The 27,842-nt window shown below is 40.9% G+C and overlaps 3 protein-coding genes and 1 long non-coding RNA gene across 4 annotated transcripts; 3 read left to right on the top strand and 1 right to left on the bottom strand.

Annotated features, from left to right (window-relative positions):
• Positions 1-643: 643 nt before the first annotated feature.
• ccr7 (chemokine (C-C motif) receptor 7) lies at positions 644-3,205 on the top strand. Its single transcript, XM_027018711.2, has 3 exons — positions 644-754; positions 995-1,035; positions 1,891-3,205. The coding sequence occupies exons 1-3, from the start codon at positions 739-741 to the stop codon at positions 2,929-2,931; spliced, it is 1,098 nt and encodes a 365-aa protein (XP_026874512.2). The 5' UTR covers positions 644-738; the 3' UTR covers positions 2,932-3,205.
• A 6,445-nt stretch (positions 3,206-9,650) lies between these two features.
• Positions 9,651-11,720, top strand: LOC113582741 (cytochrome c). Its single transcript, XM_027018690.2, has 3 exons — positions 9,651-9,759; positions 10,758-10,931; positions 11,164-11,720. Exons 2-3 carry the CDS (start codon positions 10,763-10,765, stop codon positions 11,307-11,309), a joined length of 315 nt encoding a protein of 104 aa, XP_026874491.1. The 5' UTR covers positions 9,651-9,759; positions 10,758-10,762; the 3' UTR covers positions 11,310-11,720.
• A 4,146-nt stretch (positions 11,721-15,866) lies between these two features.
• Positions 15,867-18,167, bottom strand: LOC113582742. Its single transcript, XR_003411187.2, has 3 exons — positions 17,976-18,167; positions 17,526-17,676; positions 15,867-17,257 (listed from the first exon to the last, which is right to left on the bottom strand). It is a non-coding gene; the product is annotated as an uncharacterized LOC113582742 (long non-coding RNA).
• Positions 18,168-21,953: 3,786 nt separating this feature from the next.
• On the top strand, positions 21,954-27,153 carry nfe2l2b (nuclear factor, erythroid 2-like 2b). Its single transcript, XM_027018718.2, has 4 exons — positions 21,954-22,063; positions 23,206-23,436; positions 24,047-24,208; positions 25,182-27,153. The coding sequence occupies exons 1-4, from the start codon at positions 21,965-21,967 to the stop codon at positions 26,460-26,462; spliced, it is 1,773 nt and encodes a 590-aa protein (XP_026874519.2). The 5' UTR covers positions 21,954-21,964; the 3' UTR covers positions 26,463-27,153.
• Positions 27,154-27,842: the final 689 nt, after the last annotated feature.

The raw sequence follows: 27,842 nt of genomic DNA, 5'->3' as shown, positions 1-27,842 counted from the left end.
CACTTGCCATGGTACTGCTTCTCCATATTATATATAATGACATGAGTATGCTAGAACAAAAAAAAATTCTGAAAACTATTTTATTAAACATATTTGCAAAAATACCTAATAAACTTTTTAAAAATTTTATTTTAGGGGGGTGCAGGGGGGTTTCTGCAGGAAGCAAAATCACTGTTGAGTGATGATCGTGTTGAGATTAAGCCCCGCAGTTTGAGAGTTGGAGTTACTTCTATCTTGGAGGTAAAGCTGCTTCCAAAACGCAGAATCTGGTGCACAGTTCTGATTGTGTATCGTCTCGTTCAGTCTGACACGCTGTCACAGTGAACACGGGCCTCAGCTATGTTGGAGCGCTTGTCTGACCATGATAGACATATAGCAAACTGCTTTTTCTTTTTACAATTATAGCAAATCAAATTTTTAAAGATCAACTTCAAATTCATAGTTCATTAGTCATTGTTATATCGGTGGTTAAATTAAACAGAAAATTAACTGATTACAAAGATGCCCAGAGTAATGCACAGACCAGAACAAAAGGCAATAGGTGTCAACATAAACCTGTTCAGAGATATTTCAATACGTTGTTTTTCTCGAAACAGAGCAGGCTTAGGTGAAAACCCTTTGCTCTGTGAGTAGCTTCAAGGAGTTGTGTTCTAACCTCAGCAGAGGGCAAGACGGAAGGCACTCGCGATCACTGCATTCTAACCAGTTGCACTGCAAACATCGAAGGCAGACAAGAACATGAACACATTTGCAGGTGAGTACCAGTATCCTAACACTTAAACAGCCCAAAGCAAGTTAAATTCTCTTCTCAGCTGGATACGACACCGTAATACTTCATTTGGGCAACTTTAATAAAATATATAATATAAATATAAAATAATAAATGTAAGCCTATTTGTGTTTTCTTTCCATGTATGCTTATGTGTTGAGAACTGTGGGAAACATTTGATAATCCAGAATTGACTGTCTAAATGAAGGTTTTTTTTGCTGACAGTCTTTGGTCCTGTGCTGCTAATGTGGTCCTTCCACTTTAAGGTAAAACCATTCACACCAGACTAAAAAGCCACTCTTGTACACAAACTCATAGTTTCATTAGTGCCTCAACACATTTTAATCACGTCATCCCCATCTTATGCTTTAAAGTGGAAGCAGGGCTGGTATATAACCACTCTAAATTTAGCTCAGTCTCAAACACATGGATGTGTTAACCTTGTTTTAATCCTCACTTCATATGCTTAATCCATTCAATTGCACCTCAACGTTTTAATTTTACGAAGCGAGAGCTCAGAGAGGCTCCTTCATGCTGTCATTTTACTAACAACTAGAGCTTCAGGTCAGTTTGTTGACTGTTCTTGCATCCAGGAGCACAACACAGTCAGATTAGCACAGATTATCAGTCAGCAGTAACCCCCCTATCATCTTGTAGTGGTGGTCTTTGAAAGTATTGGCGACCTTCAGCATCTTGGTATGAAATCACCAGGATAAAGAACAGGAAAAATGTGTCAAAGTTGTCAACATGGCAGGGAAGAATTTTTCAGTAGCAGGGAAAGCACAGAGTCGTTCTGAGATGGATAAACTTTTCTTCAGGCAGAAAGTCCAGCTAAGAGACTCCTCAACCTAAAGTCTGCAATCACTAGCAGTGGACTATACATTTAGATGACACTTTTATCCAAAGCAACTTATAATTATGAGAGAATATGGTTTGAGTAATTTAGGGTTAAGGGCTTGCTCAGGGGCCCCACAGTAGCAATTTGGCAGTAGTGGGGCTCAAACTACTTTTTTAGTAAAAACAATATATTCATTTTGGACAGGGTTTTTTTTGTTGTTGTTGTTGGTGCTGTTGTTTTGCCTTTTGATATTTGAGTGAATCTGTTATTTACCTTTTTCCAGACAAGCTGGTCCAACGTGACAACAGAATATGATCCACCTGACTATTCTCCTGTGTCTGTTGATTACGGGTTATTTGATGTTCAATGTGACAAGCTCTCCAACCGAAACTTCCGATCCTGGTTCCTACCCATGGTCTACAGCATCACCTTCTTCCTGGCCATGGTGGGGAACTTCCTGGTCATCCTCACCTACGCGTATTTCAACCGTATCAAGACGATGACGGACATCTTCTTGCTGAACCTGGCTGTGGCTGACCTGCTGTTCGCCCTTTCGCTGCCCTTCTGGGTCGCCAGCTTCTTTGCCACCTGGCAGATGGGCCTGATCTTGTGCAAGGCCATGCACACCATCTACAAGGTCAGTTTCTTCAGCGGCATGCTCCTGCTCACCTGCATCAGCGTGGACAGGTTCTTCTCCATCACCAAAGCCGTGGCGGCGCACCGCTACCGCTCCAGCGCCGTCTGCTACGGGCACGTGTCCTCCGTGGTGGTCTGGGCGATGGCTACGTTGTTCTCGCTGCCCGAGATCATCTACTCCCACATCAACGGCAACCAGACATGCGTAGCGTACAGCAGCGGACAGGAGCACCTCCGCGTCTCCGTGCAGGTGAGCCAGATGGTGCTGGGCTTCGCGCTCCCCGCCCTGGTCATGGTCTTCTGCTACAGCTGCATCTTTAGGACGCTGATGCAGGCCAGGAGTTTTGAGCGCAACAAGGCCCTCAAGGTCATCTTCGCTGTGGTGGTGGTCTTTGTGGCCAGCCAGCTGCCGTACAATGTGGTGATGGGCCTCAGTACGCCGAGCACCACCAACTGTGAGTACGACAACAGCCTCCTGTACGCCATGGATGTGAGCCGCAGCTTGGCCTTCCTGCGCTGCTGTGTCAATCCGTTCCTGTACGCCTTCGTCGGCGTCAAGTTCCGCCGCGACCTATTGAAGCTGATGAAAGACTTGGGTTGCATAAGCAAAACATGCATCGTCTACTCGCGCGGCAAGAGGAGGTCCTCCACCGGCCTAGACACTGACACCACTTCTTTCTCCCCGTGAACCCGGGGTTGGCGTCACGGAAGGGCCGTCTGGCGCACTGCGCTTTGCTGTTGTGGGTGATTTCTCTGCAGTTAATATTACACATTAGACCCACTGCCATGCCTCGTATTTTGTTCCACCGTTCTATCTGTTATAATATTAGATATGATAACAGGGAGAACCTCAGCTATTGTCTGCAGACACGTGTGTCATCAATGAACTATGATCTGAAATGTACATAACTGACATCCCATTTGTGCTTTTTACAAAATTGAATAAAATTCAATACATGAAATACATACTGCTAGCTTTGCGCTCATCCGAAGTTGGCTTGTGGCGAGATCACACATCATGCACCGGGCAGCAGGGCAGGGCACCTCATGGAGTGCAGGGTGGATGCACCCTATCACACTTCTCACCTGTGCAGTTGTTTGGATGCAGCATGCATAGATGTGAAGATAAAAGATACAGTACGGGTCTTTTGCAGTGTTTATATTTTACTTAATCCCAGTATTACCTTTATATCTTAATCCCAACAAAACACACACACACACACACACACACACACACACACACATACAGTACTAGTCAAAAGTTTAGACATATCTATTCTGTTATATTTACTATTTTCTACATTTTAAAAACAGGGGTATCAGAATAATGTGATTATGTTATGTTAATCAAATATTGACCATCTTAGATTTTAGATTCCTCACTGTCATGCCTGTACTTTGATGACAGTTTTGTGGCAGCTTTGCCGTAGTTTTGAAGACTTTCTCATATGCAGGGCACATGGACGGTGGGGAATGAAAGTTTTGAAAGAAAAATATTTACTGAGGGTGCAACTAAAATAGCACGTGTTTGTCTGTGTGTGGGTGGGTGTGTGTGTGTGTGTGTGAGTGGGTGTCTTTGTGTGTGTGTGTGTGTGTGTGTGTGTGTGTGTGTGGAAATTAAGTGATATATAGGCTAACACCTTTCTCTAATTATATTTGTCTTAGAAATAAACTTAAGCATAATCCATTAGATGAAAATGTCTTTATTACAAATAAAAACACAGTCAGTCAGGTGTGTCCAGACTTTTGACTTGTATTGCATATATACATATGTAAATGTGTGTGTATATGTCAGATAGATAGATAGATAGATAGATAGATAGATAGATAGATAGATAGATAGATAGATAGATAGATAGATAGATAGATAGATAGATAGATAGATAGATAGATAGATAGATAGATAGATAGATTAAAAGTTAAATAGATTAAAGTTAGATTGATAGATTAATAGATTAAAGGTTTAGTGTACTTTAGTAACACTACAATGATCTTAAAGTAGTGTAAAAGTTTGGTGTACTTTACTAACACACTACAATGATCTCAACCTTGAAATCAACTGAGTTGCTTTTGTTCTTCTGGTGCGTTTTGGTTTTTTTGCGCTAGCACGAACCAATATGAAGACTTGCCTTTAACAGAAAAGGAAGCAAACTGAATGCTGAAAAGGGCAACACAGAACCACGGAAAACTGCGATACAAAAGCACATAAAAAGAACTTACCCAGACCCAGAATTACACGGAATAAAGACTGCTTTACTGCAAACTGTTCAGGGGGCTGAAGAAAGCAACTTCACCTGAGATTAAAAAATGAAAAGAAACTGAAAACAACTTTTACACCAGCCAGAGAGGATTAGGGACAAAGAAATGTTCACAGAAGCCTCCAGCTTCATTAGCAAGTAAGTAAGTAAAGAAGATAAGGAACAGATTACAAGCCATGCCCCCCTGAAACAAAAATCTGCTAATGGAAACATACGACATCTGATTTGATAGGAAGGCTTAAAATTAAAAAAAGTTTTTAAAGAGGAAAGTACAGAAGATTCCAAGTGAGTAGCTGCAATACAATGTGTAGGTCACACAGCCCACCAAAATGACTCAGACCTGTTGAGGTTTGGACTCCACAAGACCTCTGAAGGTGTCCTGTGTTTCATGGCACCTATAGCAGATCCACGGATCAGACAATCCACAGATACTTGATGAGATTGAGATCCATGGAACCCGAAGACCAGATCAACAACTCTATTGTGTTTTCTTTACCATGGAAGGGGGCACTTGGTCTGCAACAGTGTTTAAGTAGGTGGTGCATGTCCAAGCAACATCTCCATGAATGCCAAGACCCGAGGTTTCCTAGAGCATAGCACTGCCTCCACAGTTTTCCCATAGTGCATCCTGGTACCATCTCTTCCTCAGGTAAGTGATGCGCGTCCACACCCAGCCGTCCACGCGGCTTAAAAGAAAACATGACCAGGCCACCTTCATCCATTGCTCTGTGGTCCAGTTCCAAAGGTCATGTTCTCGTGGTAGGCGCTTTTAGCGGTGGACAGCGCTCAGCAGGGACACTGTGATTGGTCTGCTGCTTCACAGCTCCATACACAGCTCGCCATGATGCTCGTCGTGTTCTGACACTTTCTGTCATAGTCAGCACAAACCTTTTCAGCCATTTGTGCTACAGTAGTACAACCCTCGCTCCCCACACATATCAGTGAGCCTTGACCTATGACCCTGTCAATAATTCACTGGTTGTTCATCTTTGGGCTACTTTTGCTAAGTACTAACCACTGCATACTGGGAACACCTCATCAGACCTGGAGTTTTGGAGATGCTCTGACCCAGTCGTCTGGCCATCACAGTTTGGTCCCTGTCAGATCTTTACACTTGCCCGTTTTCCCGGCTTCCAACACATCAACTTCCAGAACTGTTTGTGCTCTTGCTGCCTAATATATCCCAGCCCTCGATAAGTGCCACTGTAACGAGAAACTCAGTGTTATTCCCTTCATCTGTCACTGGTTTTAATGTTGTGGCTGTGGGGAATGTGAGGAGTATATAGTGCAGTATATTGTACTTCAAGATGTAAAGGTTGTGAAAATTGCATTGTAGCACACAAGGCTTCCAGGGAAACAGGATGTTTCAGACAGATAAAGAAGCTCTGTCCAAAATGTCCTGTTTCTCTAGAAACTTTGTCTACTATACTGCAATTATTAGTTGATATTAAATAGTAAATAGAAATAGTTCAAGGTGTGTACAGTTTTAAGGAGTAAAAGTAATTCTTTCACCAGTTATACAGGCTACGAAACCCAGGACAAGGTTTTACAAGAGATGTTGGCTGTCACTATTGTAGATAAATGTGAACAAAGATCATATGTATCTGTGTGTCGTTTCAGTAAGTGTTTTTCCATGTCCACTCACGACTTTCATTGGTGTGCGCGAATGTGAAAAAAGTTCATATATATGCGCATGTGATTTCACTACATAAAGAGAGTATTTTACCCTTGTCTGACTTTCACTGTTGTAATTAAATAAAGCTTATCTGTACGTGTGAGGTAAATTATTGATAATTCCCCACAGTGTGCCACAATATCCGTCAATTTATATGCAAATATGCAAAGGCTTTGCTTTCATAACTAAACTGTGGAAATCTTCTTTTATAGACACGTGATGTAATAGTAAAAATTTAATAAATCTGATCCCTTCGGATGTAGGCCTGCATAGTCAGCTGGCCTTTGTTGTTCTGTGCACACAGCATGCCATAAAACTGAAGTGAAAGGTGTTTTTTTTAAAGAAAGAAAGAATGAAATGGGGCAAAAACTCTTCATACCATACTTGAGTTTTACAATTTTCCACTAGAGGGAAGATTTGAAAAATATGCTCTCGTCCTGCGTTGTCCAGCGACTGAAGCGTTTAGAGATGTAATTCTAAACGTAGACAGCAGGTCGCTGTATGCCGTCACAAAATGTTCGACCTCTTACAGGAAACCTCAAACAACCTTAAACAGGCAGGGGCCTAGTGAAGATGATGAAAGATAAGATAGTGTGAGAGAAAGGACACTTTCTGTTTGATTGTTGCCGATATATACTATCACTTCCCCCCAGATTTGTTTATTTATTTATATTCTGAATGAATTTCGATATGAATTTGGCATACTCTGCATAAAATCCTATTTAAAAATGTTATTGTGTTTATCACAAACAATGCTATAAATCTCAATAGACAAAAAGAAAAATAAAACTTTTAAGCTGTTCTAAGCACTGAAAGAGCATGGCGGTTTCTGGCCAGAAAAAATAGCAGCCACTAAAATTGGAAGGATTTATAAATAGCCTACCACACAGGACATATGAGAACAGACAGCTTCACGCATCTTTTATGAGCTTTCACCCACATATGTAGATACAATCATAAATGCAATCATAAATTATTTACACTCTCTCCAGTAATGAGAGAACATGTTTACCTTTTAATTTTATTTATTTCTCTCTCTCTCTCTGTGTGTGTGTGTGTGTGTGTGTGTGTGTGTGTGTGTGTGTGTGTGTGTGTGTGTGTGTGTGTGTGTGAGAGAGAGAGAGAGAGAGAGAGAGAGAGAGAGAGAGAGAGAGAGAGAGAGAGAGAAAAATTAAAGGCATTTCATGAGTTGGGAAATCTATCTGGGCCATTTATTTACTGTATATCACTCTAATAGCATATGTTCTACTGATCAAGCAGTTCAGTTGTTGCATGCAGATGTAACGTGAGCTAACATACAAAATGACTGGCTGTCACCTGCTAATGCTAAAGGCCTGATTCACAATCACGCTTTAAATTAAGATTAAAATGTTTCAGTGTTCCATTTTACCACACCATCTGCCATTCCAAAGTTTACTCGCCCACTAGCAAAAGCTTGCCATGGGCATGTATCTGTCTCTGTGTGATTCATCATTTTCCATTATATTGTACACTGACAATGTTTCCTCTAGTCTTTTGGACATAATTATAAAGAGGGTGTATGCATAGACTGGCCCGGCATGTATAGACTGGCCCAGGCGTATGTAGCCTTGAAAAGCTTACTATAACATGGCTGTTTTTTCAGCATAGCTAACAGCTGAGTTCACTGTTTGGGATTTTAGTTTGTTCACTCCCATAAGTATTTAAATGGGATTATGGTAAATTGCCCCATTTATAAAGCAAAATTAAAAAACAACAGGGTTGGTGGTACATAGTTCTCCTTAAAGTCAAAACTTTCTCCTTAAAGTTAGAATATTATTAATAGTAATAATCAGTACCAAGCATGGGGCAGTTAGGGGGGGCATAAACCCGAATATTCCGATGCCAGATGATGTTTTAATCTCAGGGTGATTATAATAGTGCAATTTACTGTCATTTGCATGTTAAAAGTTCCGCTACAGGGCAGAGGCTTGAATCTTTGCCTCTGCCTCTGACACATTATACAATACACATGAGACTTTTAAATAGTAATAATAATGATGATGATGATGATGATGATGATGATGATGATGATGATGTTTATTTATACAACATATTTATTTAGACTTTTAAAAATGAGATTTACAAAGTGCTTTACAAAAGGGTACAAGAGGAATCAAATGAAATAAATTAAGACAAAACAGAAGATAAAATATAAGGCAAAGAACAACAGAAAATGAAATTGAAAAAATTAAAAATGACATTTTTTCTCTAGCCAAAATATTAATAAATAGGCATGGAATTCCAAAGCGGAGGAGCACAGTGAAAAAGTCACTTCACCTCTCTTTAGGTGGATAGTGTGGGCAGTGGTAGCTCAGGGGTTAAGGCGCTTGACTTGTAATCAGAAGGTTGCCAGTTCAAGTCCCACCACTGTGAAGTTGCCACTGTTGGGCCCCTGCGTAAGACCCTTAACCCTCAAGTTGTACTCACTCATAATTTTAAGTCACTTTGGATAAAAGTGTCAGCTAAATGTAAATGACTAGTATGTTACTGGTGGTGGGATGTTCTGAGAGCTCTCATGAAAACACATCTAATAATCAGTGCACTGAGCTGCAGGGAGGTGACACCATATGTCTGTTACAAAAGGTGCCTCTGTCATGTCACTATTAATGTTTACTAGTTGATCAAAGCAGGATTTGAATCTTTTAGGGCTACTGTTTAATGCATTTTCATGCTTTATTGGGGCTCATCCAAACGCACAGATGTTTACACACACTATTATTACCTTAATCTGCCACACACTTGTTATCCCTGTACAAGCACGGGGATCGCTTTCAATGCCACGTTTTCCCAACAAAACACAACTTTGGGGTGTTTAAGGAGTCATGATAATTGTTACAGCTTATTCAACCCTTGAAGGAGAAATCCAAATCACAGTACAAGAGTGGTACCCATAGTACACATGCAAAAGTGCCCTTACCAATATTCCATATTGAACATTCTATGAGTAAATGACAAAACACTTTTGCAAGGCGCTCTGGGTAAGCGCATGTGCCAAATGCTGTAAATGCAAAGGTAAATGTTAATGAGCATTGTGATAAAAAGAAGCACATTATCAGACCCGGGTTGACACTAGTCAAAATAGACTGGCTCATGAAGCAAGGGGCACTAGCTACTTATAGCTCAGGGGTTACTTATGAGCCACGCGTTATTCTATGGGTCTGCTGGCGCCCCCTTTTGGTGCAAAAGGACCACTGCGTTTGTGTCCCGGGTCACGAGCAACGTAACGTCGCTGCCAAATCTTCACATCGCACGTGAGCCACGTTTTCCACGACAGAACGGCCCCGTGGCGTGCGCGCTGACAGCAGCCACTACAAATAACTCAACCCTGACGATCCCTGCGCTTGCTGCACCGCGCAGGTCTGCAGACCGACGGCATTCACACCTGCACGTGGAATAATCGCGCTGCACTATGTGCGCGCGTGACGAGATGGCGCGTGCGGATGACGCGGTTTCCGATCGCCTCTAAGACGTAGTGACCTTCGCCGGCGTCCGTGCAGAGTCTCGCGGTGGGACGGGAAGGAAGACACGCTTTAAGGCTAACCGGCGTCGTCCTGCGGAAAAGGTGCGCTTTTAAACCTCGCTTTCTCGAAAGACACGACTTATTTTGCCCTAAAGGTACAAGGAATATGTTATGTAGCTGCATGTTAGGTACTTATGTGATACGCTTTTATATAGTAACGAATAACAGTTAAATTAGCTAAACTAGCTTAGCTAGCAAATAAGATAAGGTTGCGTGGCTTGCGTGGCATCTAGTCCTTCAGCATTATTCTAAAACGTTTCTTAATTGTGATAACTATTTTATTATGGCCATATGTGATTTTTATTTCTTCTAAGACGACGTGGCTGTTCTGGTCTTATCTAGCTAAGCCCACCCAGCTGCTCAGGGCCGGGGGGGTCGAGCTCTCGTCAAATTGTGGACGGTTACGGTTCCGTTAAGGTTTGATTTCTCCTCGATGGGATCTGTCAATTACGTTTAGCCTGATCTTTGTCTGGCGGACCTAATATCGTGTCGTTAACGTTACTCTCGTTCGTGTCTTTGGTGCAAAGTCGAGGATATTCCCACCCGACCTTGCTAGCCGGCGGTGCTGGTAGCCGCGATGGTGAGACGTGGGGTAAAGAGTTAGGGAAACTCTTCTTTTAAAATGCATCATTTATTATCCTTTACTCTACGAATGGGGTGGTTTTATGCTGGATTCATGCCCCTCATATTCAGAGAACAGGGGAAGCCGTGTTGTAAGCCTCTCCTGACTGTCTGTCTTTGTCCGACGTTCCATTTTCTACCGGCATTTTTGTTTCATTTTCCAGTTAGATGCGCGCTGGTCAGGAAATGCATGGCTATGTAACCTCGCGAATTAAGCTGGATACGGCGATGCGAAAGACGGATGCCACGTTCCCCTTAAACGACCTTAGTTTGTCCTTAAATTCACTTAAATGTGCTGCGGAGACGAGTGAACCCAGCATTAGCAGTCTGGGGAATGATACCCGCTCATCAAAGGGCCGGTCAACATAGTCCTGGTTAACCCTGTTTTTGTCGTGTAACCCTGCACTGTTGTGTTTTAGACAATATGGGTGATATTGAAAAGGGAAAGAAAGTCTTCATCCAGAAATGTGCCCAGTGTCATACAATCGACAAGGGGGGCAAGCACAAAGTCGGCCCCAACCTTTGGGGTCTGTTCGGCCGCAAGACGGGGCAGGCTGAAGGCTTCTCCTACACCGACGCCAATAAGACCAAAGGTAAGGAGTTCACACGGGGTCACACTGGGGGTGCAGGGGTTGCGAGCAGGATTGCCCTGTGAATTGGATCACTTAAAAATGAATGTTGTCCAATTGGGATGTGTTTACTCCTGACTTACCCCATCAGTTAAATGAGAAATCCCACATTTCTGTTTGTCCTTCAGGTCTATGACTCTTAACGGCCTCTGGTACATAGTTTGTGTCTGCTATATAAACATAATTCTCTGCACAGGTATCATTTGGAGTGAGGACACCCTGATGGAGTACTTGGAAAACCCCAAGAAATACATTCCTGGAACAAAAATGATCTTTGCTGGTATCAAGAAGAAGACCGAGCGTGCAGACCTTGTCGCGTATTTGAAATCAGCCACATCATAATACTACTAATAATAAGTTAAATAAGTTTAAATGTCAGTAGTCTCACTTTTTCTGTCTTTTAACAATACCTATTCACAGTTTACCAAATAATCTGAACTCTTTGTCCTAGGCCATGGCTTGTTTTTGATGCCTGCCTTTTTTAATAAGAAGGATTTTCAGTTTTGTCTGCCACTGAGCTGTCAGCACAGTCAGACTGAATGTTGTTGCGCTGGGTGCCAGGTCTTCCCTGTGACGGGGAAGGAACTATTCCCTGGTTTCACAAGAGCTGGATATTAAGTTATTGGACTGTACCTATCTGTAGCAGTAATGTGGACTGCATTGAGCTGAAGGTGTCTGTGCTTATTGGTAACCATAGTCAATAATGTATCGTATGAAACGGAACTGTGAATAAAAATTGAAAAGGGGACTTTTTTTTTTTTTCTTTGTCTCTTTGTCTGTCAGGCTCATTCTATGTTCCTATAACAGACTTCCTGAAAAGACCCAGGCTAAATCTATCCCAACCCAATTACTTTCAGTGACTTGGCCGAAGTGTTTACCTGATACATTACTTTCAATTCTTCCGGAAAGTTTAAAAGGGAGCATATATTGTTTTTGGTCTGAGATGTTGGTCCTGTTCATCATGAACTGCATGCTCAAGTTTATTAATAATAATAGTTCTAAAATGGCAGAATAAGTAGAATAAAATGGTAATATAATGGCTCAACATCACAGCTGATGTACTAAGGTGCACACACAAAGGAACAATAATTTCAGATGTATATTTTAAATAGGTGCATTGAATTACCATTAAATGGGAAGGAATCTTTAAGTGGTAAAGTTGGACAGAATACATGAGGTGTGGCCAGCAGCAGTTAAGATTTTTCAAATCCAGTCTTAAAATGATTCAAAATAACCCCTCATCAGTTATACTATTTGGTCTTATACAGCTAGGGTTAAGGTGTAGTCTAAGGCTTCCGTCTTGTAAAATATCAAAACCAGGCTAGACGCTTCAAGGCTCATCTGGCCTCCCAGTGCGCTGTACGTCGCGTTTGTACCAATTTCTATCGAGACTGGTTTTTTCATGTCAGTACACGTCATGCATAGTTATGTCATTTGACTTTAATTCTAGGACTTGTTGATTCTTGCGCTGACTGATAAACATGATTTTGGATAGGCTAATGTAAAAAGTTCCAATTTATCCAAATAAACTCATTAGTTATTAGTCACAAATGAATTACATTTAGGATATATGAAATGAAATTCTATGATTCCAATATTATAATGAGAGGTTATGGTAGAGACGCTATCTTGTAGGTTACCTTTCAGAATATGCTTCGTATATTCATCAGCATGCTCAAAACTTTAAAAGTGCAGTGACCATGGGAGACAGCTGGGTTACTTATGGGTATGTGTGAGTGAGTAAGAGTCCCATTTCTTACTGAATGAATAAAGTTCTTTGTAAACTAAATGGTAGTAAGCCTACTAGTGAGAGTTCTCACCCCTTATTTCTTTGTAGTAAGCTACAATATTTATTAAAAATTCACTAAAAGCATCAATTATGACCAAACTCACCAGGATATCAAATCCAATTACTTGAACATCAGTTTGTGAAAGTTTGTGGGTGGACCGGAAAATATGTTTTAACAATCTTCAAAAAGCAATTTAATTAACCCAAAGCACAAAAAAGGTGAACTAGTGGAAGTAACCAGGAAATGTTACAGTAACATATTTACAGTCCAAAACAAATATAAGCTTCTGTTTGAAAAATCAGAGAGCAAATCCTATGACAGAACTTTTACAGAATCTTTCTATTTCCTTATAGATACATATTTTTTCTGTTTCTTGTAGGAATCATCTGTAATTGGTGACACACGAGCTTTAAATCACATACAATTTTCTGCAATTTCTCTTTTTTATCAGGGTTGATTTAGAATATTATGAGGCAGTGTGTACATTGTTGTACAGTGAATTATTAACAGGTAATCATGGATTTGTAATGTGCAGGAACAGACTGTTAAACAAAATCATGCAGAACAACTATACAGTATATATAGTGGGTTTTGTCACTCATATATTTTGCTTTTTTTTTTTCTTATACACTAAATCTTTTACCTTAAAGAGATCTTATGTCCTTAAAGAGAATTTACATCTTTTTTTCTGTTTACTGACAGAGGTTTTACAGAATCTTTTTATTTCCTTATAGATACATGTTTTCCTGTATCCTGTAGGAATTATCTGTAATTGGTGACACAGGAGCTCAGGTAATGACTAGATTTGCATGGCGCAAATTTTACAGAAACTTTATTTCCTTATAGAGAATTGGTGATATTATTATTCTAACTCTAACCTTAATGTCTTAGAACCTTTTTTTGTTAAATTGTCACTTTACAGAACAGTTTGGTAAGTCTTTCAATACCGAACATGTATAAGATGTGCAGAACACAACAGATGCAAACAGCAACAAACCATTAACTGCCTGTTTCTCACTGAAGAAAAAACATCACAGGATCTCTTCATCCGTTTCTCTGTAAGGCAAAAAATTGATTCGTTATTGTTCTGTTGGATAATGAACATTTTCCCATGTGAATATGACATTGTAATGTTTGAAGCATATACTTACGTTTGAATTGTTTTCGTAAGTCCCACTAAATTGTAAACAGTCGTTCCTCTCTCTTAGCACTCTGAAAAGTTCTGTGTAAAGTTAATATAAAATCTTCAATGATTTAATTGAATCAATTAAATAAATTGTGTGTTGTGTTGCTTTATGAGTTCGTTCCAAACCATGAGTGATGTTCTCATTCAGTTTGCCCAGTGAAGCAATCCTGATTGTTCTCTAAGTCATCATCATAATTAATTTTTTGTCATTTGCATTTTGGCTGTTAAGAAAACATCCGTACATTCATTTGTGTAGTGTACTTTTTAGCAGCCTAATTAAGTTAAATTATTTACTGTTGTCATGAAGAGTTCATGTGAGTTCATCGCATCTTTTTGGGCCCAGGGGGAATTTTCAGTAGGGATCAATACAGCTGTGAAGCTTTAAAAAATGTAGTTATGGATGAATAAAATGTAAATGTGTTTAGTGTGGTTTAGTGTTTTAGGCATGCCAGTTCCGTCAATTCTTGGATACTCTCAGGGGGTTCATCGATGGGATCTGATTCTTCGGACACTGAACTCTCGCCTACTTCAGTAATGTCCTGAACTCTCTTTGCTGGGACAGTTCTGATGGTTCTGTTCTTCACACGTCTCTCCCTCAGTGAGGCTTTTCCCTCACTGTCCATGGCATGCTCGTCGTCTTCACTGATACTGTCTTTCTGGTGTGTCCCTTCAGCTTCCTGCACGTTCACAAGTTTTTTCACTAGAGACGGAACATACACGGAACATGCCAGGCTGGAGATGGCAACATCGAATTGTCTGATGTTTTTAAGATGTGGTACATTACATAAACAACTCTCTCTCTCATTTTGAGATTTTTAGCCTGTGTGAAACACATCAAAATGAAAATCAAGCATAAGAAATAAAGACGTGGACAAAATCACTAGTTTATTACTTACGTGTGTGTCTACAGATGACCGTACAGTTATGTGCAAAATAATAGCAGTGTGTTTAAAACAACGGAGAAAAAGCTCAATCCTCATAATAGCATTTGTTTCCATATACACAAAGGCACTGGGAGCACTGCACGTTCAATTCCAAATGAAAACATGAACGAAATACGAATTTATAAACTGAAAATGAAGAAAAAAGAATAACGGGCTGTTCAAAAAAATAGCAGTGTCTTCATTTTCATTTACAAACTCGAATATTTACAGTATAAACTGAAAGTTGTTTACAGTTCAAGTTCAAGTTTGGTTTATTTGTCACATACATAGTCATACACAGTATAACACGCAGTGAAATGGTTTGTTTACAGATTGTGCCACTTTATGCCAGTCACTGTGTTCTTTGACAAACATAACCTTTTAAACACGTCTTTTTTTTTCAGCAATGGTACTTTATGAGGGTTTCTTGCAAATAGTTTGGCTTCACGTAGGCACCTTCTGATTGTTGCAGTACTCACAGGTAACTGAAGCTCTTCTTTGATTTCCCTGGAGCTGATCATTGGATGCTTCTTTGCCATTCTTGTTATTCTATGATCTACACGGATGGTAGTATTTCTTTTCCTACCACGTGTTTTGGGTTTTGTTTGCCATTTTAAAGCATTTGAGATCATTTTAGCTGAGCAGCCAATTATTTTCTGCCCTTCTTTATATGTTTTCCCCTCTCCAATTAACTTCTTGATCAAAGTTCTTTCTCCTTCGGTACAATGTCTGGAGCGACCCATTTTACTCACTGAGCAAAGGCTAAAACCAGCAGGTACATTTGCTGCCCTCCTTCTTTAAATAAGGGCCATAATTGAGATCTGTTTCTTCACAGAATGAATGACCTCACTAATTGAACTCCACACTGCTATTAATCTGAACACACCCCTTTCATTAAATGAGTCGATGACACCCAATTAGCAGCGTGCACGTCATGACTGTTGATTCTATTGGTTGCCCATTACTCAGCTACACCTAGTCATGAATTTTTTCCCCATGTTGTATTATCTTTTCTGCCAAAATCAGTAATTAAATACATTAGTGATGTTAGACTGCTATTATTTTGCACATAACTATGTCTGTTGTTTGTGTTCTCTCGTAACCCCGCACGGGCCCAGGCCATGGAAACATACTGAGACATTTTTCTGAGTGCAGTGTCTGTTCTTGTGAAAACAGGGTGTCAGTGTCATCTCTGTAGCCTGGCAACCTTTGATGGAGGTCAGCAAACCTGTCAAACCAGGCAAACTCCTCTTTAGTGAGGGAAAATGTTGCTTTACTATAGGTGCCCATGGTTTTGTGGTTACACACCTGAAAGATCAAAATATAACAAAGCGTTTTGATGCAAAGTCTCTAAAGGTAGATATTTTGAGGACATTAGTTGAAAACTCCAGCAATCCAGTCCACCTCCACCGGGAGACGAGGTGACTACCTGGTCTAGACCTTACTTCTAGAAAGATTCTGCAAAATCTCTGTAATCCAAGTCTGGTCTATATCTGAGCTCCATAGGTCTCCAGTGGGGCAGGTCAGACCATCTGGTTCCTCCCAATATATTCAATACTAGGATTAGAGTCAGGGTTACAGAATATAGAAAAATATGTAAATTCTCTAGACATGTCTCTAGACAGCCCCATGTTTGTATTACAGATACAGCAGGTCTCTAGACAGCCCCATGTTTGTATTACAGATACAGCAGGTCTCTAGACAGCCCCATGTCTGTATTACAGATACAGCAGGTCTCTAGACTGCCCCATGTTTGTATTACAGATACAGCAGGTCTCTAGACTGCCCCATGTGCCCAGTAAGAGACCTTCAACTAGCTCAGCATGTATTACACTCTCACAAACATGAAGTAATCCTAAAAAGTGCTCTCTACTTTTCATAAACACAAACAGCTAATACATTTGTTTTGTTAACCCTTAACACCTTTCAACCTTTCAAAGGTCACTGCAATTAAAGAAAAAGTACAGAAAGAAAAAAAAAAATTTTTTAAAGGTGTCCAAACGTCACAAAAAGCAACTGAAGACATCGATGAGGTCACAAAACTGAAGAACAAAATTCAAAGGCAGCACAAAACAATCTCACCCGCGACGGCTGAACTAAGAGGTGAGCAGTTCATGGCAAATGACAAGTCACAGTAACTTTGATGTGCACATCCACTTAATCTTTATACTTACATGAAGTGTGCAGTGACAAAAAAAAGGGAGTGAAGCGGTCAACCAACGGAGAGTTGTGTGCTTACGCTTCAGACCTTTCCACTGATGGGGAACATCTGCCCAGTCCAGACACCGTGCAGAGAAGCCAAACCCTAAAATGAAGGATGTGCGTCATCCTCACCAGACTCATCCAGTGAGACGAAAACATCTGCCCACTCCGGACAACCTGTCGAGAAACCTAGAGAAAAAAAAAAAAAAAAACAGTGAAAAAAAGAGACCCATGATCCGGACAAGAAAAACCGGATACTTCGGCGCATCTCATAGGCCGAATGGCTTGAGCATCAAGTTAAAGAAACGTTCAGCAGTCGCCTGTTGAGCGCAGACAAGGTTCAGTCGTACATTTTACTTTTATTGTTCCTTTATATTAGCAGACACTGTGCTCGCGTCACGCCATGAAATTTTTAAACTTCATGTGGAAAAAACAAAAGAATGAATTCATCACGTACGAGAACACGACACCAGCAGATATGTCCGCCTCAGCCAAGGAGCCTCCAAATGTGTCCTTTCCACACTGTCCATGGAGCTCAAATCACAGGACAAAGAAATCGCAGTTCACCAGCAGACCGTGCACATGGAGAAATGGGGACTGCTCACTACCTAAAGACATGCATGTTAATTTAGCTCTGTGAAAACTGACAATGCAGGAATGTGTCTTTTATTTTAGAGCATTTTCACAGCTTGGAAGACTTAAAAAATTCCAAAGGGAAGCATCTAATTCCATTCTCAAACTTTTGGGTGAGTAGATCATATTACTAACATGAACTCCACAGAAATATTCTGTATATATTATGTGAGTGTATAGGGAAACTATGTATATTCTCTATAAGGACAGAAAAATATAAAAGATATAAAAGTTCTGTAAGTCTATAGGTAAAATATGTAAAGTAAATATTTACCTTCATAAGGAAGAGTAAGTTCTAGTTTTCCTTGATGAACAGAGTTTACTTTAACTCTTCGGATCCCGGTCCACCAGATGGATCGGTTATCATGGAGGGGATGAAGAGGTCAGATGTAGGGACCTACCATTGTCTGGTGAAGGTATCAGGTACTGAATGCTGGAGACAACATCTTCATCTCATGGCAGCTCCATATCTCCCTAACTGCACTGTGGAGGGGACAACGTATACATGGTCAGTTGTGTTTCTTCAGTGTCAATCAAACGGAACAAGACCGATTTTGTCATGTGGGCATTCTGTTCTAGTATGTTTAAGATTGTTACTGCAACTGCAATCTTACATGATTTACTACTACAGAAGCTCTTTAAGAAAGCTTTCATATCTATATATCTATTAAACCATGTTTATATGAATTATTTGTAATATTTTATGACAGCATTGGCTTTCACACACCCAAAGAAAAACTGAGCAAACCTAAAATTGATTCAAAAGTACTTGTGCCCAAATTATGCTAATCACATCCATTCCCACATGAAGTTCACTACAGTGCAGACCAGAAGCTAAGCTGCACCTGGCCTGAAGTTTCTGCGGAAGATGTCACTACGACCAGTAGGGGGCACTACTGTCACACAAACCGATCCCAGTGCCCAAAGGCAGTGACAGAGACAAACATTTACATTACATTTACTTATCCAGAGCGACTTACAAAAGTGCTTTGTCATTTTCTTATAGAATACATCCTAGTACAGTACAGTAGGTTAGAGTGCAACATACCAATGATGTAGAATACTGTAGAAATGCAGGGATCAATGCTCATGACTAGAAGTACAAAATACATATAAGCTCTATAAAAGACAACGATAAGTGCAATAAACAATAAGTACTAGAGTTAGTCAACATCAGTGCAATAAACAATACCCTACCATAAGTCCAAACTGCTTTGTAAGGGTGAGGAAAAAGGGATGTGCACCTTGGTATTCTGGCATTTGTGTTAATACTCTCACTAACACTTCAGTTGTGTTAATACTCTCACTAACACTTCAGTTGTGTTAATATTACTCACTAACACTTCAGTTGTGTTAATATTCCTCACTAACACTTCAGCTGTGTTAATACTCTCCCTAACACTTCAGTTGTGTTAATATTCCTCACTAACACTTCAGTTAATACTCTCCCTAACACTTCAGTTGTTAATATTCCTCACTAACACTTCAGTTGTGTTAATATTCATCACTAACACTTCAGTTAATACTCTCCCTAACACTTCAGTTGTGTTAATACTTTCACTAACACTTCAGTTGTGTTAATACTCTCACTAACACTTCAGTTAATACTCTCACTAACACTTCAGTTGTTAATATTCCTCACTAACACTTCAGTTCTTTTATATTCCTCCGTAATTTTAATTTTCCTCACTAACAACCCTTAATTTTGTTAAAACTCCACACTGACTATACAAACTCCTCTGCTCATGTAATAGATTAATACATAATGTGTAATGAGCAAACTGTCAGATTTAATACAGTAGTAAATAATGCCTCATTATTTACATTTGTGCTACACATTTGTACTGTTTATGTCCCAACAAAATATATAAGCACTATGTATAAGCAATGATTTACTCATTCATTAATTTATTCATTACAATAATACTAATTTAAATTAGTTTAGTATCTTAAATTTTGTTAGATTAGGTTGTCAGCAATCAAATGCTGCACATTCAATTGTCCTGGTGAAAATGTTCCAGTTTCTACTATAACTGTCCGGGAGTATTGCATGATCTCTACTATAACTATCCAGGAGTATTGCATGATCTCCATTATAACTATCCAGGAGTATTGCATGATCTCTACTATAACTATCCAGGAGTATTGCATGATTTCCACTATAACTATCCAGGAGTATTGCATGATCTCTACTATAACTATCCAGGAGTATTGCATGATCTCCACTATAACTATCCAGGAGTTTTGAATGATCTCCACTATAACTGTCCAGGAGTATTGCATGATCTCCACTATAACTATCCAGGAGTATTGCATGATCTCTACTATAACTATCCAGGAGTATTGCATGGTCTCCACTATAACTGTCCAGGAGTATTGCATGATCTCCACTATAACTATCCAGGAGTATTGCATGATCTCCACTATAACTGTCCAGGAGTATTGCATGATCTCCACTATAACTATCCAGGAGTATTGCATGATCTCCACTATAACTATCCAGGCATATTGCATTGCATTTGTTTGTCAGCAAATCAGCTGTCAGTTACCTGTAGTCAGCACAGGTGACTGAAGCAACACAGCTAAGTGTGTGAAATCTACATTGGTGCAAACTTTATGGGCGTGTACTTACTGCAAGATGGTTGGAACCCTTAAAGCAAAGTTCTGTAATGCACTGACCACACACTCACACGGTCAGAGTGGACCACAGAACTTCGCCTGCAGAGCTTTTCATGTGTTTTGTGTGTGTGTGTGTGTGTGTGTGTGTGTGTGTGTGGTGTGTGTGTGTGTGTGTGTGTGTGTGTGTGTGTGTGTGTGTGTGTGTGGTGTGTGTGTGTGTGTGTGTGGTGTGTGTGTGTATGTGTGTGTATGTGTGTGTGTGTGTTTATGCATTTTTGCATTCAGCAGTATGTCACAAAGATTTAATGTTATAGTTATTATATTACATATTATAGTTTTAATGTTGTATATGTGGATGGTGGCGGACTTCAGTCAGTAACGTGTTATTTCATTGGTTGAGATAGTAATGTGCTCATGGCTTCACTGGTACATCCAACCCCTAGGAAATAACACACATGGCACACTGTTTAGTCTCCTGGCATGAATATGTTTTACGCATGTTCCCCATTAACATTAATAAAATCACCTAGACAGTAGACTCAGTAGATCAAAACTGTGAAAGTGTATTTTGTGCAATAAGAATTAAACTAGTTTCATACCAGAACGCATGCTTGAGAATCCTGTGTATGTACAAGCCTTCTAAGTTTATGTCTTAAAATTATTTAAACCTATTGGCTGCATGCCTACAACACTGTGAGCAACAAGTGTTGTTCATCTTAAACTTAACAATAGGTTAACTTAATAGATACTTGACAATAGACAAAATAATGTCGTCTACCAGGTGAACTTCCAGAGAGAAATGACAATTGCCAGGCCTTGTTCTAAGCGTACCCCAAGGACTGTAGGCTGTAGAAGAAACAGTAAATTTGCATGAATTCAGCCCACCACCAGCCTGATACATCACATATGTAGACATAGCGGAATCTCCACACTTTTAGAAGCTCGAGCACGGCTTAGTGCATCTCCTCTGCAAATCTCGACAGCACCGCCACGGATGGCTGTTCTTTTATAGCGGAAATGAATTATCGAGCATCTTACGGTGGCTTACCGCACACGTCGGCTGCGTACTCCCTCGGCTCCGTACCCCACTCCTGCTTTACTGCCCCACTGGATCCCCGGTGCGGGCACGAAACTGGAGGAATGTCGACGTGGAGCTGCCAAACGTGAACGTGTAGGCTTCTCATGAACGCGCTCAGGAACTTTTCGGACTCGTTTGCTTTGCACGATCATTCCCCACTAACTAGAAAGAGGGATGTTCTTCCCAAGCACGTCCCAGAGGAAGAAAATGTGTGTTTTACCCGTCTAAACGGAATCAAGCTGTTTTCATTACAGCATTCGCTATATAGCACACTCTCTAACAGAGTATTCATAAATAATACTGAACTCAGTTTTGAAAAATGCTATTTTAGCGTGTTCCATTTCCCCCGTATTCCGTTCAGTCGGCAAACACGAACGGGACAACGGGAAGTACAAGAATAGAAGATGCTGCATTCAGACACTCGGTGCTACTCTCGTCCTAAGAATATTTCAGTGGGTGTTTCTATCGGGGCGGGACTGAAAAGAATTGCGTACGTTTCGGCTCCAGAAGCCTTCCAGGGGCACATTGCAGACCTTCGTGCGTGCAGATCGGCTCGTTTGACATGTATGGGTGCACGCAGGGAGCAGGAGTATTGCCATCAGCAGGCTGCACGGTGCACAGACACAATGAGAGAAGGTGCATCCGCAGGGCCGAACCGCGAGCAGGTGAGACACGCCACCGTGCAGAGCGCGCGAATGTGTGTTTGTGCGTACGTAGTTGAACGTGATTGACGATATTGATCACCAGTGATAGCCTACGTCTTAGTTAAGCATCAATGTCTTTTCAGTTTTGCATAATAAAATCTTGTTTTAAAAGTCTCGAGAACTGTCTCGAGAACTGTCTTTATTCCATACATCTACAACCAATGTATGAAAATAAATGTACAAAATACTTTAGATACACGTAATTTGTAATTTAATTATAGCACAATACAACACAAAAAATGAGTTCTTTAAAAATCCTCTCATTATAAACCAAACAGTCAATTTATATAGACTGCTTCCTATAGACTAAAGAGGTACCCTGAATATTACTGCATGGATGAGTTTGACTGTAGGTCAGTGTGCTGTTTACTTCTTACTTCTTACTTACAATTTACATATATTTTTACAATACTAATACAGTAATTTGTACTGCTAATTTCAAAAGAGTGAAAAATGTCATTAAATACACATTTCAAATCCATGTAATTAAATACTGCCAGTCTTTGCTTATATGGGATGGTTGGTTCGGAAGTGAATGATTTGGATAAACAGGGTTATTATGATAAACAGCCCTCGAAATTCTGTTGTAACAACATGTAAAGTCAATAAAATGAACCATTATAGTGAAATGAAATGATACTCTATTGTGATTGTTTCTTTATTTAATAATTTCAGCGTTAATAGTTCGGCCCTCTGCGGGCGGCTCTTTCCCCCTTTTCCGGTGTCGCGTTTGACCTCACTGACCCTGTGCTGTAAAGGTAAATCATTAGAAGTTGAGCCCTGCAGTGTCACAAGCACAGTCCTCACTATCAGGGCTTTATGTCACTGTTTAATTACAGGAGTTGATAAAGTAAGAAACGTGTTGAGCTGTGAAGTATTTCTGCTCTGAAGCCTAAGGAACAGAGAGAGTGAGGAATACAGTATAAGCAGATATGATAGGGCAAAAAATCCCTCCTTTGCACTGATGATTGCATGTACTGTAGTGAGAAAGGTTGTGTACGGAGGGTTGAGCCAAACACAGGGTGGCATGTGTCGTCATGTAGCCTCACAAACAGAAGAGGTTCGTGACAGATCCTCACTCTCTTTCTCTCGCTCTCTTCTAGGAAACCAGTTTGATTGACACCTCGTGGCAGCAGGATATTGGCCTGGGCGTCGAGTGGGAGGAGCCTCGTGTCCCCTTTTGTGAGTGGGCTGGGGAGATGCAGAGAGCGAGGAAGCAGGAACAAGGCAGGATTAGAAGAGAGGGGGAGGGGCAAGGAGTCCTGCTAACGTTCGGAAATCTGGACCAGGAAACCGGGGAGATCTTGCCTGACTGTCTGTTGCAAACTTCTCAGGTACTTAGTACACACATGCAGCAGAGACACACACACACAGCAGCTGAGAGTACTAAAACCGCAGTCACTGGTTCACTCGGTGTGTGTGTGTGTGTGTGTGAGTACGTCTTTACCCAACCCCCCAAACAGTTTTCACTCCTATCCTGTATCACTGCTTTCTCCGAGGGTAATATCCCACTCTGACTTGGGTGTTTGGAATCATCACTACCTGTGCTGGGTGTCTCTTACTTGGATCAGTTGGCCTAGCAATAAGTCCCTTTTCCTATAATTTTATAAACCATATGTGTTTCTTCAGTTTCAAAGCCCTGTTGCTCTCTGCAGTATATTTGCAGTATATTGCAGTATATAAGATGTGGCCATACAAGGTGATGACTGAAAATAAACGTTTGATTGTTTTGTTCTTTGCTTTGTTGTAATTGCTTTAAATTAGTGAGCACAGGTCAATTCAATTTTAAATTAAAATAAATAAGCCATTTACACACACACACACACACACACACACACACACACACACACACACACACACACACACACACACACACACACACAAAGCCCAAACATTTAAGGTTGTAATGATTGTTTTCCAAGCTCCATCTCTTCTGTTTTGCAGACACCCTCCCCTACTCTGGTTTCTCCAGAGCATTCTCCTTCCACACCTTGTTCACAGGGATCTCCCCTTACCCAGAACCCTCTGTTGGCTGCTCTGCTTTTCACAAACAAGCCAACAACTCTGAAAGTGAAGTCGTCTACTCAGCCCTTGCCTGATTTACAGGTATATATACACAGACAAGTGTTACAGGTATACACACACACACACACACACACACACACACACGTTACAGGTACGCACACACACACGTATTACAGGTATACACACACACACACACACACACACACACACACACACATTACAGGTACACACATGGGTTACAGGTATACACACACATTACAGGTATACACACAGGTACAGGTACTTACATACAAGTGTCACACATATAGACACGCACACATATTAAAGGTATACACACACTCACAAGTGTTACAGCTTACATACGTACATACGTGTTACAGGTATACACACGCACACACTTGTTACAGGTATACACATACACACAAGTGTTACAGGTACACACACACACACGTGTTACAAGTGCACACACACACACATTACAGGTATACACACGTTACGGGTACACACACGTGTTACAGGTATACATACACTCACAAGTGCTATAGCTTTACACACACACGCACATGTTACAGGTATACACATGCGCACACTTGTTACAGGTATACACATACACACACGTACACACACACATGCGTTACAGGTATGCACACAGGTGTGTTAGGAAAGCTCCAATCAAAACAACACTGGATTGTTTTTTGCTGTTGTTGTTATGCTGTTGTTGTTATTGTTGTTGTTTTCATAGGTTTTGTTTGTTCTATTGTAAATAAGTGGCCCTTTGTTAATCTTTAGACGTTATTCAACAGTTTAGTACAAGTCATATTTTAACCATTTTAATAGCAAGCAGCATTTCACAAAGTAATGACAGAAATTTGCTTTGAATGAAAAAAGTTGCTTTGCCATGTACAGTACAGAATAGATGAATTATAGTTATCAGTGCCCATATTTGGAAGTTATGGCGGACTGTGGATCATTGCAGCAAGTTTTTGGTGACTTTTTGACTGATTGTGTATTTATGCATATTAATGTATATTAATGTTGCTCCTTTGGTCTTCAGTATTATCTGGATCTCCTGGAGGTTCATGTTCCTGAAAGACCATGTGCTCCCCTAGTGGACACTAGAGAGAATAACAACTACCTGCTGCCTGAGCCCCTGGGGGAGAGCTCCGAAACTGGTCTTGTTTCCGGCACTGAGCCACTCACGCCCCCTCACTCTGACTCCACTGAGATCACGCAGGTGCACAGAGACACGCTGGCCGACCTTATTGAGCTAGCGCGACCATTAACACAGTCACTTCCTGACACTGCTAAATTCAAACAAACATTTTGTGGTTCAGAGGAACTCTCACATTCATTTCTAGACGCAAATATACACTCCAGTCCACTGGATAACCCAAACCAGATGAATTCAACAGCTTGTGAAGAGACCTTAAGCACACATACACAAAGAGACGTTTGTCAAGATCATACAAGTACAGTAACACTTGCACACACACTCTATCAAGATGAATTTACCCAAAAAGACTCCTCACACACCTTTTCATCTCTTGCCGATAGCACAACCTTGTTCCATATTGAAAGCGCTATAGAACCTGTAGCTCTAGACATGTCCCTATATGGAGTTGACCCACCAGCCAGCCAATCAGAGGCCGAGGAGGCAGGCCACATTCACTCAGATCACACAGAGCTGTTTGATTTGTGCCTCCTCTCAGATTCAGAGGAAGTGGAGTCCTCACCTTTTCAGTCCTGGAGAACAGAGGCTGTCCCGACGCAACTAACGCAAAACACCTTGCACGAGGAAGCGTTCCACCTGTCGTCCAGAGCACAAACGGCCTCCCCGCCGACACGAGGGGCTCGCCGTAACCGAAGCACCTGTCACGATGAGCAGCATGCTAGGGCCCTGTGCCTCCCGCTTAGCGTGGACGACATCGTCGGCCTGTCGGCGGACGCCTTTAACGAGGCCGTTGGCGATAACGAGCTCAGCCAGGCTCAGCTCGTCCTCCTCAGGGACATCCGCAGGCGGGGCAAGAACAAGATGGCTGCCCAGAGCTGCCGAAAGAGGAAGCTAGACAAGATGGTGGACTTGGAGGCCGAGGTGGAGGCCCTCAGAGAGAAGAGCGAACGGGGGATGAGGGAAAGAGAGAGCAACGTCAGAGCTCTGCGTGAGACCAAGCAGAAGCTCAGGAAGCTGTACTACAAGGTGTTCTCCCAGCTGAGAGACAAGACTGGGAAGCTTTACAGCCCCAGGGAATACACGCTACAGCACAGCAGCAATGGGCATGTCTACCTGCTGCCACGCACTGCGCACATGACCCGGCAGGCTGCCACACGTCCTTAACAGTGCTTCAACTCCACGTGCCCAGCATACGAACAAATGTATGTGAACCCCCTCCATAGCGCTACACTGAGCACAAACATGCACACAACAGAGCGACAGTAACAGAGGAACCTGCAACCGATCGGATATGAATATGAATAGCAGCGTGACAGCAACAGGACCACCTATTGGCACTTATCTTACACTTAGGCAAAGAAGCATAAACACACCCTATGTAATTATTCAAGATAATATCCAAACTTATAGCCCGCAATACAACAGAGGTAGAGTACGTTTGCTACTATAGTCGCCATACTTGCGCACCGAACCTCACCACAGGCATGATCGCCTGTGCCACACCGAGCACATCCACTACCAGCTCAAACGATTTGTCAACTTAGTTTTGTTTTGGGTTTTTTTACACACAGTTACACAACGTGTTTGATCTACCTTCCCACTCTGTGTGTGCATGGGTGAAAACCATAATAACACTCACACGCCCAGTTAAATACACACGGAAAGAATGTGTATTACATCAGCTCATGCCACCCCAAAGCACTTATGACTGTGGTGCAACGAAGAAAGAAGCAAAGGTGATTGATATGTAATACAGGAACGATTACATATGGTGGTAGGATTCATTATGCAACTTAGAACCTTTTAACTTTTCTGAGCTTGCTTTTATAAAAGGATTTTGAGCCATGTTTTCAGGTATAATGGAATAATATTGCAGTTGCATGCAATACAATACACTGTAATATATTCTCAGATATTTTCAAAATAAAGACTGAGAATGTTTGAGCTGTGATTCTGGTGGCTTTATTTTAAATCAGGCAGCTGGTCAGATAAGGTTTTAATGTTTAAATTCACTTCATTAGAAGACTGTGATTTGTGTTGTTACCCAAAGCCAAGCTACACTGACTTGTCAAATGTACTGGGCCATCCGGATCTTTAAATGCATTGCAAGTGCATTTTAGAAATTAATCAGCTTGTAGGACATTTACTTTTTATTATCGACCACAGTAGCGAGCCGTAAAAAAAAAAACTAAAACCTTTTAAAGTCTTCCCTCTAACTTGTTTAATCCCAAAACATTATTTGTCTGCTTCTCATAACTGTTATGTCGGAGTTGAACACTGAAAGCGTGATGCGATTCCCTCTAGTGGACGTTCGATAATACTACCGTTACTTAACATTAACATCAATATAGCTGTCATTACTAAACCATTACCAACAGGCCCCTTTTAAATTTAACCCCAGGAGCTAAAAGATATGCAATTGACTTATAACCTTGTAATAAATGTTGTGTAAATTAGTGTGAAAGCTGCACATAATGTGTTCTTTTAAAGGTTAATAAATAACCTTAAAAGTTAATAGTTAATAAACACAGTGCACTTCATTAC

This window comes from Electrophorus electricus, chromosome 1 (genome assembly GCF_013358815.1).
Source record: "Electrophorus electricus isolate fEleEle1 chromosome 1, fEleEle1.pri, whole genome shotgun sequence".
In the NCBI taxonomy this organism is placed as follows: Eukaryota; Metazoa; Chordata; class Actinopteri; order Gymnotiformes; family Gymnotidae; genus Electrophorus; species Electrophorus electricus.
The sequence above is the reverse complement of the archived record's forward strand: the minus strand, read 5'-3'. Positions and strand labels throughout refer to the sequence as shown.

Excerpts from the sequence above, each read along its gene's own strand:
- ccr7 (XM_027018711.2), top strand. Across the intron at positions 1,036-1,890 it reads TGTGGTCCTTCCACTTTAAG|ACAAGCTGGTCCAACGTGAC; the intron begins GTAAAACCATTC and ends ACCTTTTTCCAG.
- LOC113582741 (XM_027018690.2), top strand. The coding sequence starts at position 10,763 with ATGGGTGATATTGAAAAGGGAAAGAAAGTCTTCATCCAGAAATGTGCC. Across the intron at positions 10,932-11,163 it reads CGACGCCAATAAGACCAAAG|GTATCATTTGGAGTGAGGAC; the intron begins GTAAGGAGTTCA and ends TTCTCTGCACAG.
- nfe2l2b (XM_027018718.2), top strand. The coding sequence starts at position 21,965 with ATGGGTGCACGCAGGGAGCAGGAGTATTGCCATCAGCAGGCTGCACGG. Across the intron at positions 23,437-24,046 it reads GTCTGTTGCAAACTTCTCAG|ACACCCTCCCCTACTCTGGT; the intron begins GTACTTAGTACA and ends TCTGTTTTGCAG. Across the intron at positions 24,209-25,181 it reads AGCCCTTGCCTGATTTACAG|TATTATCTGGATCTCCTGGA; the intron begins GTATATATACAC and ends TTTGGTCTTCAG.